At 42.0% G+C, this 12,517-nt stretch overlaps 1 protein-coding gene across 2 annotated transcripts in view; it reads right to left on the bottom strand.

Moving 5' to 3' along the window:
• The window catches only part of LOC124794718, a 229,240-nt gene that overhangs the window by 76,186 nt on the left and 140,537 nt on the right, over window positions 1-12,517 (bottom strand). For both annotated transcript variants that reach the window (XM_047258303.1, XM_047258302.1), the window contains exons 15-16: window positions 7,884-7,988; window positions 837-941 (exon numbers count right to left, since the gene is read on the bottom strand). In XM_047258303.1, the coding sequence (XP_047114259.1) occupies window positions 837-941; window positions 7,884-7,988 (210 nt within the window). The remainder of the gene's footprint in view (window positions 1-836; window positions 942-7,883; window positions 7,989-12,517) is intronic.

Raw genomic sequence — 12,517 nt, 5'->3', positions numbered from 1 at the left:
ATGGATGCAGATATCAATGTGAGAGAAGGGTCCCTGGTTCGTAAACAAATGAGCCGAAAAATACAACTGTAAACCATTCTGATACCTCTGATAGTGGAATACATGTACTGGTATTGTTGTTGCTAAGAATGTAGAGTATGGAAATTTCAGACGTGGTATTATGGACCAAAACAAGAAAAAATGTCTGGCAAACATGGGCTCTAAAATACATACCTGAGGAGTTATGAGCATCTGTTCTTCTTTGCTAGTGTGCAACACTGTATTAGTGCTCACAGCTCTTAAGGTATGCATTTTAAATACCATGTCTATTAGAAATTTTTTCTTGTTTCAGTCCACACTACTACCTCTGAAAGTTTCTTGCCGTAATCTTAGCAACAACAGTACTGGTGCATGTATTCCACTGTCAGAGGTATGAGAATGGTTTCCACTTATAACTTTTGACTCATTCATTTCCAATACAGCGACCAATACCTCAAATTGGTACATTTATCACTCAGTAGTACCTCTAGATGACATTTCCGGACATGGGTTCCTAGTACCCCTCTACAAGTCCTAGAAATTTATAACAGGAATTTCCGAGCATGTTGTGTACAGGACACCACTGCAATCAGAAAACAGTAAGTAACACATCACCTGCAACTTTCTTACTGTGTGACAAGAATAGAAAAGAAAGAGAAAATATGGTTAGCAACACAATGTTTTATGGCAGAAAATGCAAATACACATCTTGCTTCTTTTTGTGTTTATGTCAGCAGTTCGACACTGCACAATATTGCTATATTGATAACTTAGCTTTTTAATAAATGATATAGTATAAAAAAATCGACTGTACTCACTCTCTTCTTGCGAGCCTGTGGTTTTGGTGAACACTGGGAGGAGGTCAGCTCGCGATGGTTTGCCCAGGCCTGGACTAGCACTTTCACTTTGCAGATGTGGTTCACCTGAACCAAGAGAGAAGCCTCAAATTTCCACAATCATCAAATGTATCATATTCCACATATAAAATGGTGAATGAGCCAAGTTTATAATTAGCAGGTGGAACACTGCAGGCAGACTAGTGTTCATCTCACACTGTTAATTAGGAGGAAACATCTCTGTTCTTCTTCTTACATCACTCAATTGCTGTTTTTATCATAGATGTAACCTTACTGTTTTCAGAAACCGCAGTCACTTGTTTGTATATTCGGAAAATTAGAAATCTGTTAATTATGAAAGTTGGAGTTACGCAGACTTTACATACATGACTCCAAATATTCTATTATATCATACAAGGGGCTAATAAGGTTTCTTTATTTTGTTTTTGAATATCTGGGCAGTTCCAATTTCCTGACTAACGTCTACCAGATAGCTATAGTCTACTGCACTAGAATAAAAAATCCCTTTCTGAACCATAGTCATGAATGCATAGTCTAAATGTAAATTATTTTTGCGTCTAGTGTTGTGTTAGTGATTTATTCGTTCATCCATCCTTCTTGTAAACCACAAATGCCATTAGGCTGAAAATGCATTTGCACTGCACGTAAATGTAGCAATCCAAAGATCTCTGAAGAGACGTGTGTGTGTGTGTGTGTGTGTGTGTGTGTGTGTGTGTGTATGGGCACTCAACGGCACAGTTATCAGCACCCCACTCTAACTCACATGCCCTAAAACAACAGAGAAATAGTAAAAGTAGCTATAGATGATATTAAAACAAAAGTAAAACAATAAAGAAGCTAAAAGAAAGGCACAGGTAAATGAAACTGGATGACCACTTGCAAAAAACATGGGTAAGCCACTCATCCTGTTAACACATTAAAACCATCTCCCTAAAATCCTGGGGAATATATTGGACAATTCACAAAATTTTAAAACTCGAAAGACATTCATTTGAATGTTACTTAAGACAGATGGCAGATCTGTTGGTAAATCCACCACAACCCATTGCTCACAAAATAAAACACAGTCCAATAAAATGTGGCACACAGTAATCTGTATGCAACATGCACCATACATTGGAGGGTCCCCTCGCCAGAGCACGAAGCCACGCATCACAGAGCTGTGGCCTATGCGGAGATGAGTAAGGAGGACCTTGTCCCATCGATGTGGCTGGAAGGAGATGGTATGCCACAGCCATGCTGTGGGCTTTACTAGACAAAGCTTAATGTTTGTCACTTACAGCCACTCATTCTTCCACCGATGCAAGACTCAGGATCTCAACAGCGGGGCTATAGTATGCAGGGTAATGGCATACTAAAGAAACTGAGGATTATGACATGTCTCCTTGGCTGCTAGAGCCACCTTTTCATTCCCTGAAATACCCATGTGCCCTGGTATCCAGCAGAAAGACACCTTCTTTCCCAGTTGTTGCAGCTGCAGGAGGGCACCCTGGGTATTATGGACTACTTTGCTCCAGTGCCTCTACGATCGAATATAATCCTGCATCAAAGACAGTAAAGTCTTCAGGCAGTTGGACCTTGAGGACGCGATCTGGAAAACAACAAGGCAATCAACTGAGGACCCCTGTTTGGATCCATCCATAAAGACAGCTACATAGTTGTGGTGCTCAGAGAAAATGTCAGAAAATATCACATTCCAAACAGAAGCAGCAGTGCATTCTCTCCTAGACTGCACAAAATCTAAAATTACTCTGGGTCTCTGCAGTAAACATGGTGGCAGATGGTTAAAACCATAGATTTCAGGTTGTACTTGCTCCGCACTGAATGACTCAAGCACATGCTGCCCGTGGATCCCAAGTGGCTTTGTGGCTCGTGGACAGTTGGAGAAAAGATGTTCCAGAGGCGGACGTACAACAGTACGGTATGCAGACGAAGTGGGAGCTGCAGGGAGCTTACATGCCTGACACACCATGAGGAGCTGCCGCCAGATGGTGAGAGGTGGTTCCCCAACCTCAGCACAGAGACTGAGTATGGGGGTGATTCTAGAAGCTCCCGTGGCCAACTGAGCCCCTCATGGTGGACAGCATCAGTAATCTTCAAATAAGAAGGCCTCACAAATCTATACACAGTGCAAGTCACAAACCCATTAAAGTCCTATAAACCTGGAGCTGACGTGTCTACTCCCCAAGACATGTGGCTGGTACAGTGATGTGTTTGTAGGAAACCATAATGAATAGCCACCTCTAGCAGGGTCAGGTTGTCGACAGTGGACCAAAATCTCTGGAATCCACATTGAGAGTTGCTAAGGAGTTGCCTGGTCTCTAGCAACCAGATCAGATGATGGTTAACCATTTGCTCCAGGATCTTTCCTACACAGCTCATTGAGGCAATACCCCTGTAACTACTGGGACACGTACATTCCTTTCCTGGTCTGAGGAGAGATATCAGAATTGCCTCCTCCTACAAGTTGGGAAAGTTGCCTGTCTGCCACATAAGATTAAAAATTTTGAGGAGGGTTTCCTTTGACACTGGTGGCAAACGTTGACGCATGCAGTACCTGATTTGGTCGTAATTGTGTGCAGCAGTGTCACGCGTCTCATACAGAGCTGATTCCAGTGCCCACATGGAGAAAGGGAAGTTGCAGGGCTCAGAAGTGTTGGATTCAAAGTCTACCTTGCCCCTCTCCACAGTTGCACGTAGTGGCAAAACATCAGATCTTGGCTGGAATGGGCAGTAGTTTTCACAAAATGCTCTGCCAGCATCTGAGCGATGTCTCTGGGCATTGTTTGAAGACACCCCTGTTTCAGGACTTCTGCTAGTGGTAAATGACTGTGTTTACAGGAAATCCTCTGGATGGCTTACCATACTTTTGTACAAGTGGAATCGTTGACAGAGTCCAGGAACTCTTGCCCTGACTTTTTCTTGCTCTCCATAATTAGGCGTTGAGCCTTGGCTCTCGGGACTTGAAAGGCTGGGAGGTTGTCTGCAGGTGGGCAGCATTTAACCATCGAAGAGCTGCACGCCTATACTGGATCACTGAATGACACTCGTCAATCCAACAAGGTACAGGTCATCTCCTATGATGACATATAGACTTTTGGATAGATAAGTGAGCAGCCTGACGTGGTCCACCCATTCCTGGATGCTGTCGTAGTGTTCGAACACAGCCAGATGACTCAACAGCATCCAGTTAGCGCTGCTGACCGATCTGCAACGGCTGGAGAGTAGAGAGAAAGGTTAGTGGCTGAATATGACCCTGTAGCAGCACAGAAATGAGTGGGAGTGCCAGTGACAAAGTTTGGTTTATGGGCGCTCAACAGTGTAGTCATCAGCACCTGTAAAAGTCCCAATTTTTACACAGTCAAATCAAGCCACTGTCACGATTCATGATGATGATGATGATGATGATGATGACAATGATAAAATGATGAGGACAACAGAAACACCCAGTCCCCACGTAGAGAAAATCCCCAACCCGGCCGGGAATCAAACCCGAGACCCCTTGATCCAGAGGCAGCAACGCTAGCCATTAGACCACGAGCTGCGGACGTGGGAGTACCAGTGTTTAGGATGCACAGCTCTTGGGATATCATGCGGCCCTCCAAAACCTGATGACGAGGGCAAGCAGAGATTGGGCTCCACAAGATGTGATGAGTATTAAAGCCTCCCAAGAGGAGAAAGAAGCCTCCCAAGAGGAGAAATGGGTCTGTGAGAGCTTCAGAGTCTACTGCATCAGATGGAGGTAAATACAGCAAGTAAACTGTGATCCTCAGACACATGTCAATTTCAACTGCAACTGCTTGCAGGTCAGTAGCCAGGGGTAGAGCAGAGGAGTGGAGGGAGAGCAGAGGACAGGTGTCCATCTTTTACAAACACGGCAACCCCTCACTTGGTCCTTCCCCAGTCAGATCATCCTTATGATAAGACTGTATAGCCCTGTAGGAAACGGGATATCAGATGCTTTGAAATGTGTTTCTTGCAAACAGATGCACAATGGATGTTCATGTGCTACAAGCTTCAGTTCCTCCACATGTCCTGAACCCAGTTATGTTCTATTGGAGGATTGGAGCCATTTATCATGGGGTATGCACTTTCACCCTGTCTTTCCACCTTACAGGGGAACATACTGTTTGAGACAGCTCAGCTTTGGAGTGAGATGACTGCCCCAGTCCGACATCAAGGTCCGTTAACTCTGATGAAGAATCATGAGGTATGTCAGAGGACGAGTTTGACATTGTCGAGCAGTTGACTTTCCAGTTCTGTTAGTGGTTGACACTTTGTCTTGGATTGTTTGCCCTGACTGGGCTTTGGGGTCACAACTGTGGCCATGGTAGTAGTAGCAGCACTGGACAGTGGACCAAACTGAACCTTTGGAGGGACAGGGAGCTCCACAACAGCTGCAACCACAGCCTTTTCTGAAGACCAGGATGAATGTATGGGCTTCGAAGTAACTGCAGCAGAACAAGTGCACTGGCAAATGCAGGTACTAGTGCTAACACTCAAGATCTCCATTTGTGTAACAGCATCAGTTTTAAGGACTGGCTGTATAAGAACAGATGCAAAGGAGATAGCGAACGTCAGGGGCTGCATGGCCTTATAGAGTTTTTTTTGGCCTTTCCTTACAAGATATGTTTAGTTGTTTTTATTTCCTGCATCTTCCTTTCTTCAAGAAAGACACTACAGTTCCTACTCCAGACAGTGTGATCCCCAGAGCAGGTGATGCACTTTACAGGAGATGAATAACCAACTCCTTCATGAGCGGCCTTCTCACATTTGCCACAAGTGGCTTCTTTACATCTGACAGTAGTGTGCCCAAAGCACTGCCACTTAAAACAGCACATTGGGTTTGGGAAATAAGGCCATAGGCTGAGACAAAGGGAACCTGCCTTGACATGCTCTGGAAGTTTCATGGTGTTGAACATAATTATAAAAGAGTATGATTTCACTAAATCACCATCCACCCTTTTTATTATATTTTGTACATCAACAGTGTCTTCTTGGGCCCACTCATTTTTCAGTTCTTCTCTGGGAATGTCAATGAGGTCCCTAGAAGTCACAAAACCTTCATTGTAGTTAAGGTGCCTTGCAGTTCTGTCTTTCAAAGGTTCCCTCTAAGGTTTTTTGGATAGAGAATAGTAAAACCTTTTGAAAACTACCCCCTTCCCACTTGATGATAGAAAACACATATGAGGACTGGCTGCACAAGTCTTTTTGTTTGACCAGTGGCCCACCCCTTACATTGGGAGGAGGAAGAGAAAACTTCGAAGGATCCACCCTGGCCCCATGAGCAGCTAGGGAAATAAAAGTCCGCCTAGCCTTGCATGTTCAAGTAAGCCTTATACAACTGAGGTGCGGCAGGTTCTGCAGAGATTGTCTGCTAACGACTGTTCTATCTCAACAACTGTGCATCTCATTGGCATGCAACATACCTTAAAATTAAGATTTTTTTTATAGAGGTTTTCAACATCCTCGCAATTTGGTTGATCAAGCCAAGATCCTCGTTCCCTGTGACAACATTCCATGGCCATGCCACATGATGGTCGCTAAAGCATGCCCAGAGCTTACGGTGACAGGGGGCCTATGGTGCTTACCAATCCCCAGCTCAGGAACCCCAGGATCGCCAAGCACGTACTCAGCAAATGAATGCTCAGCCACTGAGGGGCTGAAGAGTCTTCTGTAAGATGTTCACCTATAAACTTCACACAACATTCTTACCACACATTTCTATAAAATAAATAATTTTTCATCTTGGTTGAATTGCCCCATTAGGTTGAACCATGGGATCATATTGAGTGAAAGTACACAAAGTATGTTAGCAATACCATCAGCAAGTCAACACAGCGAGAGAGATTTTTAGGCGCAAAGCAGCCACACTGAGCTTTCTGGTTAACTTATCCATATGCTGATGCCTTCACAGTTTATTTTTCATCTGGATGCCTAGGAACCTTCCAAAATGTTACCATGGCCACGGGAGAATGCATTTGGGTGTTTGTGTGGTAGTGTGTATGAATGTGTGTACTATCGCTGGAAAAAACGAGCTATTGCTCGAAAGCTAGTGTGGATGCTGTTTTCTGTTTTGTGTTACTGTGTTCCATGCATCGATCCACTACAGGTAAATGGTTGCCTTTCCCTTAATGTAGGTATTGCACCACCCAGGCATTTCCATTACTGTTATAAATACCAAGATCTTTCGTAAAATAAAAATTGGTCATCAAAACTTAAGTTACTGTCCAAATAATAAGAATTTGGGAAACACAGCCTATACTATAATTCTGGTGTTTACAAGATAATCGTTGTCCAAAAACAAATTGCAGAATAGGAAGTAAGCATGCATTTACTTGGGTGATATCGGAGCACTCTGCTACATTTCAAGGTCAACATACAAATTACAAGTTTAAAATTTTTACTGTATTTATCTTATAAAATTAGGTTCAGAATTCAACAATCTTCTGTTAATTTTAAAAAAATATTCATTCTTTTCCATGGTCATTAGGAAAAAGGTATTTTTAAAAAATGTGCTGTGCCATCTAGCAGTCTTTAACCCAAAAATGTGGTTGACAGATGTTTGTAGATACGAATAAATTACAGACATTGGCTGCAACGTGGCATTGACCGAAACTAATGGGGAAAGTTGGAAATTTGTGCAGGACTAGAATTCGAACATGGGTCTCTCGTTTACTACGCAGATGCTCTGCCACTAAGCCATCTGGACACAGTGGTCATTGCAACTGTATGGACTACCTAGCACACCTCAGATCCAAATTCTAACTTATTCAAACAAACTAATGTAGTGCTCCTTGTCCATTACTCTCATTACTTGTGGCATTTCGCTGATTCCCAGAAGAGTTCAAGCCTGATGTGCACCTGCAATTGTTTTTGCAGCCAGGAACACTAAAATAATAATTAAATCCTTCTGGGCAGATTTCAATTTTCACAAATTTGCAGTTTCAAAGCCTCTACACAACCCAAGAAATAAATGAAATTTAAGTTAAAGAAGTCAAAACTTACTGAGTCTTCTTTCAAGTCACACTCATCAGCATTGTCATCAGCTTCTTTCAGACAAGTCGTTTCACCAGTTTCTACAGTAAGGTGGTACAAAATTCCCGCAACAACCTGGAAAATAAAATTTGTTAGTAAATTTTGGCAGTGGAGATTTTATAATCATATGATGAATATCATGTGGTAAAAATATGCCAAAGTTGCATCAGGCTGACACTCTGACTTGTCACCACTGGACTACTTTGAGGAGTTATGTGCAAGAGACACCTATAAGTCAAAAGGCATGAAAGTGAAAGTAGGTTCGCAAAGCAACATGACTACTTCTCAGGAGGTCAATACTGCATCTCATTTTTAAAAATCAGATTTTATCAGAAAAAAATATTTTCAGTATTTCATACTTTTAAGAAAAAGAATTTCTCTCTTAACTGAATAAATAGTGTGGGTACTGATATACAATGAACAGAACTGCTGTTGTTGTTGTTGTTGTCTTCAGTCCAGAGACTGGTTTGATGCAGCTATCCATACTACTCTATCCTGTGCAAGCTTCTTCATTTCCAAGTAACTACTGCACCCTACATCTTTCTCAATCTGCTTAGTGTATTCATCTCTTGGTCTCCCTCTACAGAACTATACACCTTATTTATTAAACAAAACACTTTACAAATAGTAATTTAACTTACATATGTCATGTTCACAAGTTTAAACACACTTGAACTTTATGTCTGTGATGTATCTGGAACAATGGTATAAGGTATAGCAGCAGTCAAATGTAAGAACAGTCTAATAAAGAAATCGTCTTCCAACCTTTTTGAAAGTTTTTCATAGAGTGCAGAATGAAATAAGATGTTTGTATGTCAAACAGATGACTCCCATTTTTGTGTCTGGAGGCCAGCAATAGTTGAAAAACTAAAAATGATTGAATCTTCAGTTTCTTCCAGCATATTTGTTGATTGAACAGTCCACAGGTATATCGCCAGTTCATAGTGACCAACGGACACAGAAATACAGCCATCAGACAGGTTGCCTTCATGAGGTACCCTAATGCACTGACTGATCTCCTGGGGGGTGCATGGTTAACTTACATCCTCTCCTCACAAGAGCTGTTCTCTATGTAGTCTGTGCCTGGAGGCATGCTTCAGCACAGCTGTGGAGGTGAACTACTTTGGTGAATGTGGCCGGCCATGAAGCACGAGTGTAGAAGATTGATGCTGAGAACATCAGTGGCCAAGTAGACTAACATATCCTAACAAGCACTGTTAGTCTGAAAGTCATTCAATGGAACATGAACGTGCCAGGATTTTAGAATAAACTTCAAAATATTGGGACAGCACCATCCGAGATGCCGTGGAAATACGCACCAGGGACAGTCTCATCACCGGGATTGCAGTTATAATCTTGGAAAACAGAACGGGGTCCAAGTTAGAAGATATTCAACAAACAACATTCTGGCGGCTAGGCCAGACAGAGTAACTACACCTATGCTACATTAACCGGATTGCCCTCCTCTGTGTCACCAGCCACAGAAGCTGATACAATTCATCTTCATGCCAACGCAAGCCCTCAGGTGTGGACCATGTAGAGTACGGCTTGTGGGGAGGGGGATATAACTTTGCTGTGCATCCCCAGGAGGTCAGTACGTTACGGTACCTGACGATGGCAACACGTCTGATACCCAAAATACTGTGTTGAATAACTAATCTTATGTTGCTATAACTTGTACCTGACAATATAACTTTTTGAAGTTTATTATGAATACATCTGTGTGAGTTATGTAGTATTGGGATCAGCTTTCTTTGTGAATTCAGTAACCTATACTTTTTTCTGCCTATGGTCAGTAATTTTGGGACCAGCAGAGAAACTCTCCTATCAAAACACAAAAAAGGTGAATGTGTTCCTCTTTAAAAGACTTATAGAAAACTGTGGAACCAGCTGTCTCAATCCTCATTCTGTCTTCCTCACCAAAAGTTTTGGTGATCATGTTCATGCTCTTTGAACACAGAATATTCAACATCCTTTTACTCAGTCTCTTTGTACTTAAGCCGTCATACTTAGCAGCTCCCCCTCACTGACACTGTCTATATATGTCTCTCTCCCACTGTCTTTTCTTCACGTTAATTTCCAGTATATCCCACTATCTGCTTTTCTCTCTCTTTCCCACTGACACTGTCTCCACCATACCTCAGCAGTTCAAAAATTCTGGCGAGTCCAACTATTTTTTTCTCCTATGCCCACGTTTTAAATTTCAGTCTGTGAGTGGCCAGAACCCCTCAGCCTACGTGTGGTCTCCACTCATCTGTATTTTTCATTTCCACTGTTGTTGTTGTCTTCAGTCCTGAGACTGGTTTGATGCAGCTCTCCATGCTACTCTATCCTGTGCAAGCTTTTTCATCTCCCAGTACCTACTGCAACCTACATCCTTCTGAATCTGCTTAGTGTATTCATCTCTTGGTCTCCCTCTACGATTTTTACCCTCCACGCCGCCCTCCAATACTAAATTGGTGATCCCTTGATGCCTCAGAACATGTCCTACCAACCGATCCCTTCTTCTGGTCAAGTTGTGCCACAAACTTCTCTTCTCCCCAATCCTATTCAATACTTCCTCATTAGTTATGTGATCTACCCATCTAATCTTCAGCATTCTTCTGTAGCACCACATTTCGAAAGCTTCTATTCTCTTCTTGTCCAAACTATTTATCGTCCATGTTTCACTTCCATACATGGCTACACTCCATACGAATACTTTCAGAAATGACTTCCTGACACTTAAATCTATACTGGATGTTAACAAATTTCTCTTCTTCAGAAACGCTTTCCTTGCCATTGCCAGCCTACATTTTATATCCTCTCTACTTCGACCATCATCAGTTATTTTGCTCCCCAAATAGCAAAACTCCTTTACTACTTTAAGTGCCTCATTTCCTAATCTAATTCCCTCAGCATCACCCGAATTAATTAGACTACACTCCATTATCCTTGTTTTGCTTTTGCTGATGTTCATCTTATATCCTCCTTTCAAGACACTGTCCATTCCATTCAACTGCTCTTCCAAGTCCTTTGCTGTCTCTGACAGAATTACAATGTCATCGGCGAACCTCAAAGTTTTTATTTCTTCTCCATGATTTTAATACCTACTCCGAATTTTTCTTTTGTTTCCTTTACTGCTTGCTCAATATACAGATTGAACAACATCGGGGAGAGGCTACAACCCTGTCTTACTCCCTTCAAAACCACTGCTTCCCTTTTATGTCCCTCGACTCTTATAACTGCCATCTGGTTTCTGTACAAATTGTAAATAGCCTTTCACTGCCTGTATTTTACCCCTGCCACCTTTAGAATTTGAAAGAGAGTATTCCAGTCAACATTGTCAAAAGCTTTCTCTAAGTCTACAAATGCTAGAAACGTAGGTTTGCCTTTCCTTAATCTTTCTTCTAAGATAAGTCGTAAGGTCAGTATTGCCTCACGTGTTCCAGTGTTTCTACGGAATCCAAACTGATCTTCCCCGAGGTTGGCTTCTACTAGTTTTTCCATTCGTCTGTAAAGAATTCGTGTTAGTATTTTGCAGCTGTGACTTATTAAGCTGATAGTTCGGTAATTTTCACATCTGTCAACACCTGCTTTCTTTGGGATTGGAATTATTATATTCTTCTTGAAGTCTGAGGGTATTTCGCCTGTTTCATACATCTTGCTCACCAGATGGTAGAGTTTTGTCAGGATTGGCTCTCCCACGGCCGTCAGTAGTTCCAATGGAATATTGTCTACTCCGGGGGCCTTGTTTCGACTCAGGTCTTTCAGTGCTCTGTCAAACTCTTCACGCAGTATCATATCTCCCATTTCATCTTCATCTACATCCTCTTCTATTTCCATAATATTGTCCTCAAGTACATCGCCCTTGTATAGACCCTCTATATACTCCTTCCACCTTTCTGCTTTCCCTTCTTTGCTTAGAACTGGGTTTCCATCTGAGCTCGTGATATTCATACAAGTCGTTCTCTTATCTCCAAAGGTCTCTTTAATTTTCCTGTAGGCGGTATCTATCTTACCCCTAGTGAGATAGGCCTCTACATCCTTACATTTGTCCTCTAGCCATCCCTGCTTAGCCATTTTGCACTTCCTGTCGATCTCATTTTTGAGACATTTGTATTCCTTTTTGCCTGTTTCACTTACTGCATTTTTATATTTTCACCTTTCATCAATTAAATTCAATATTTCTTCTGTTACCCAAGGATTTCTACTAGCCCTCGTCTTTTTACCTACTTGATCCTCTGCTGCCTTTACTACTTCATCCCTCAAAGCTACCCATTCTTCTTCTACTGTACTTATTTCCCCCATTCCTGTCAATTGCTCCCTTATGCTCTCCCTGAATCTCTGTACAACCTCTGGTTCTTTTAGTTTATCCAGGTCCCATCTCCTTAAATTCCCACCTTTTTGCAGTTTCTTCAGTTTTAATCTACAGGTCATAACCAATAGATTGTGGTCAGAGTCCACATCTGCCCCTGGAAATGTCTTACAATTTAAAACCTGGTTCCTAAATCTCTGTCTTACCATTATATAATCTATCTGATACCTTTTAGTATCTCCAGGGTTCTTCCATGTATCCAACCTTCTTTCATGATTCTTAAACCAAGTGTTAGTTATGATTATGT

The sequence above is a fragment of the Schistocerca piceifrons genome, chromosome 4, assembly GCF_021461385.2.
Source record: "Schistocerca piceifrons isolate TAMUIC-IGC-003096 chromosome 4, iqSchPice1.1, whole genome shotgun sequence".
NCBI lineage: Eukaryota > Metazoa > Arthropoda > Insecta > Orthoptera > Acrididae > Schistocerca > Schistocerca piceifrons.
The sequence above is the reverse complement of the archived record's forward strand: the minus strand, read 5'-3'. Positions and strand labels throughout refer to the sequence as shown.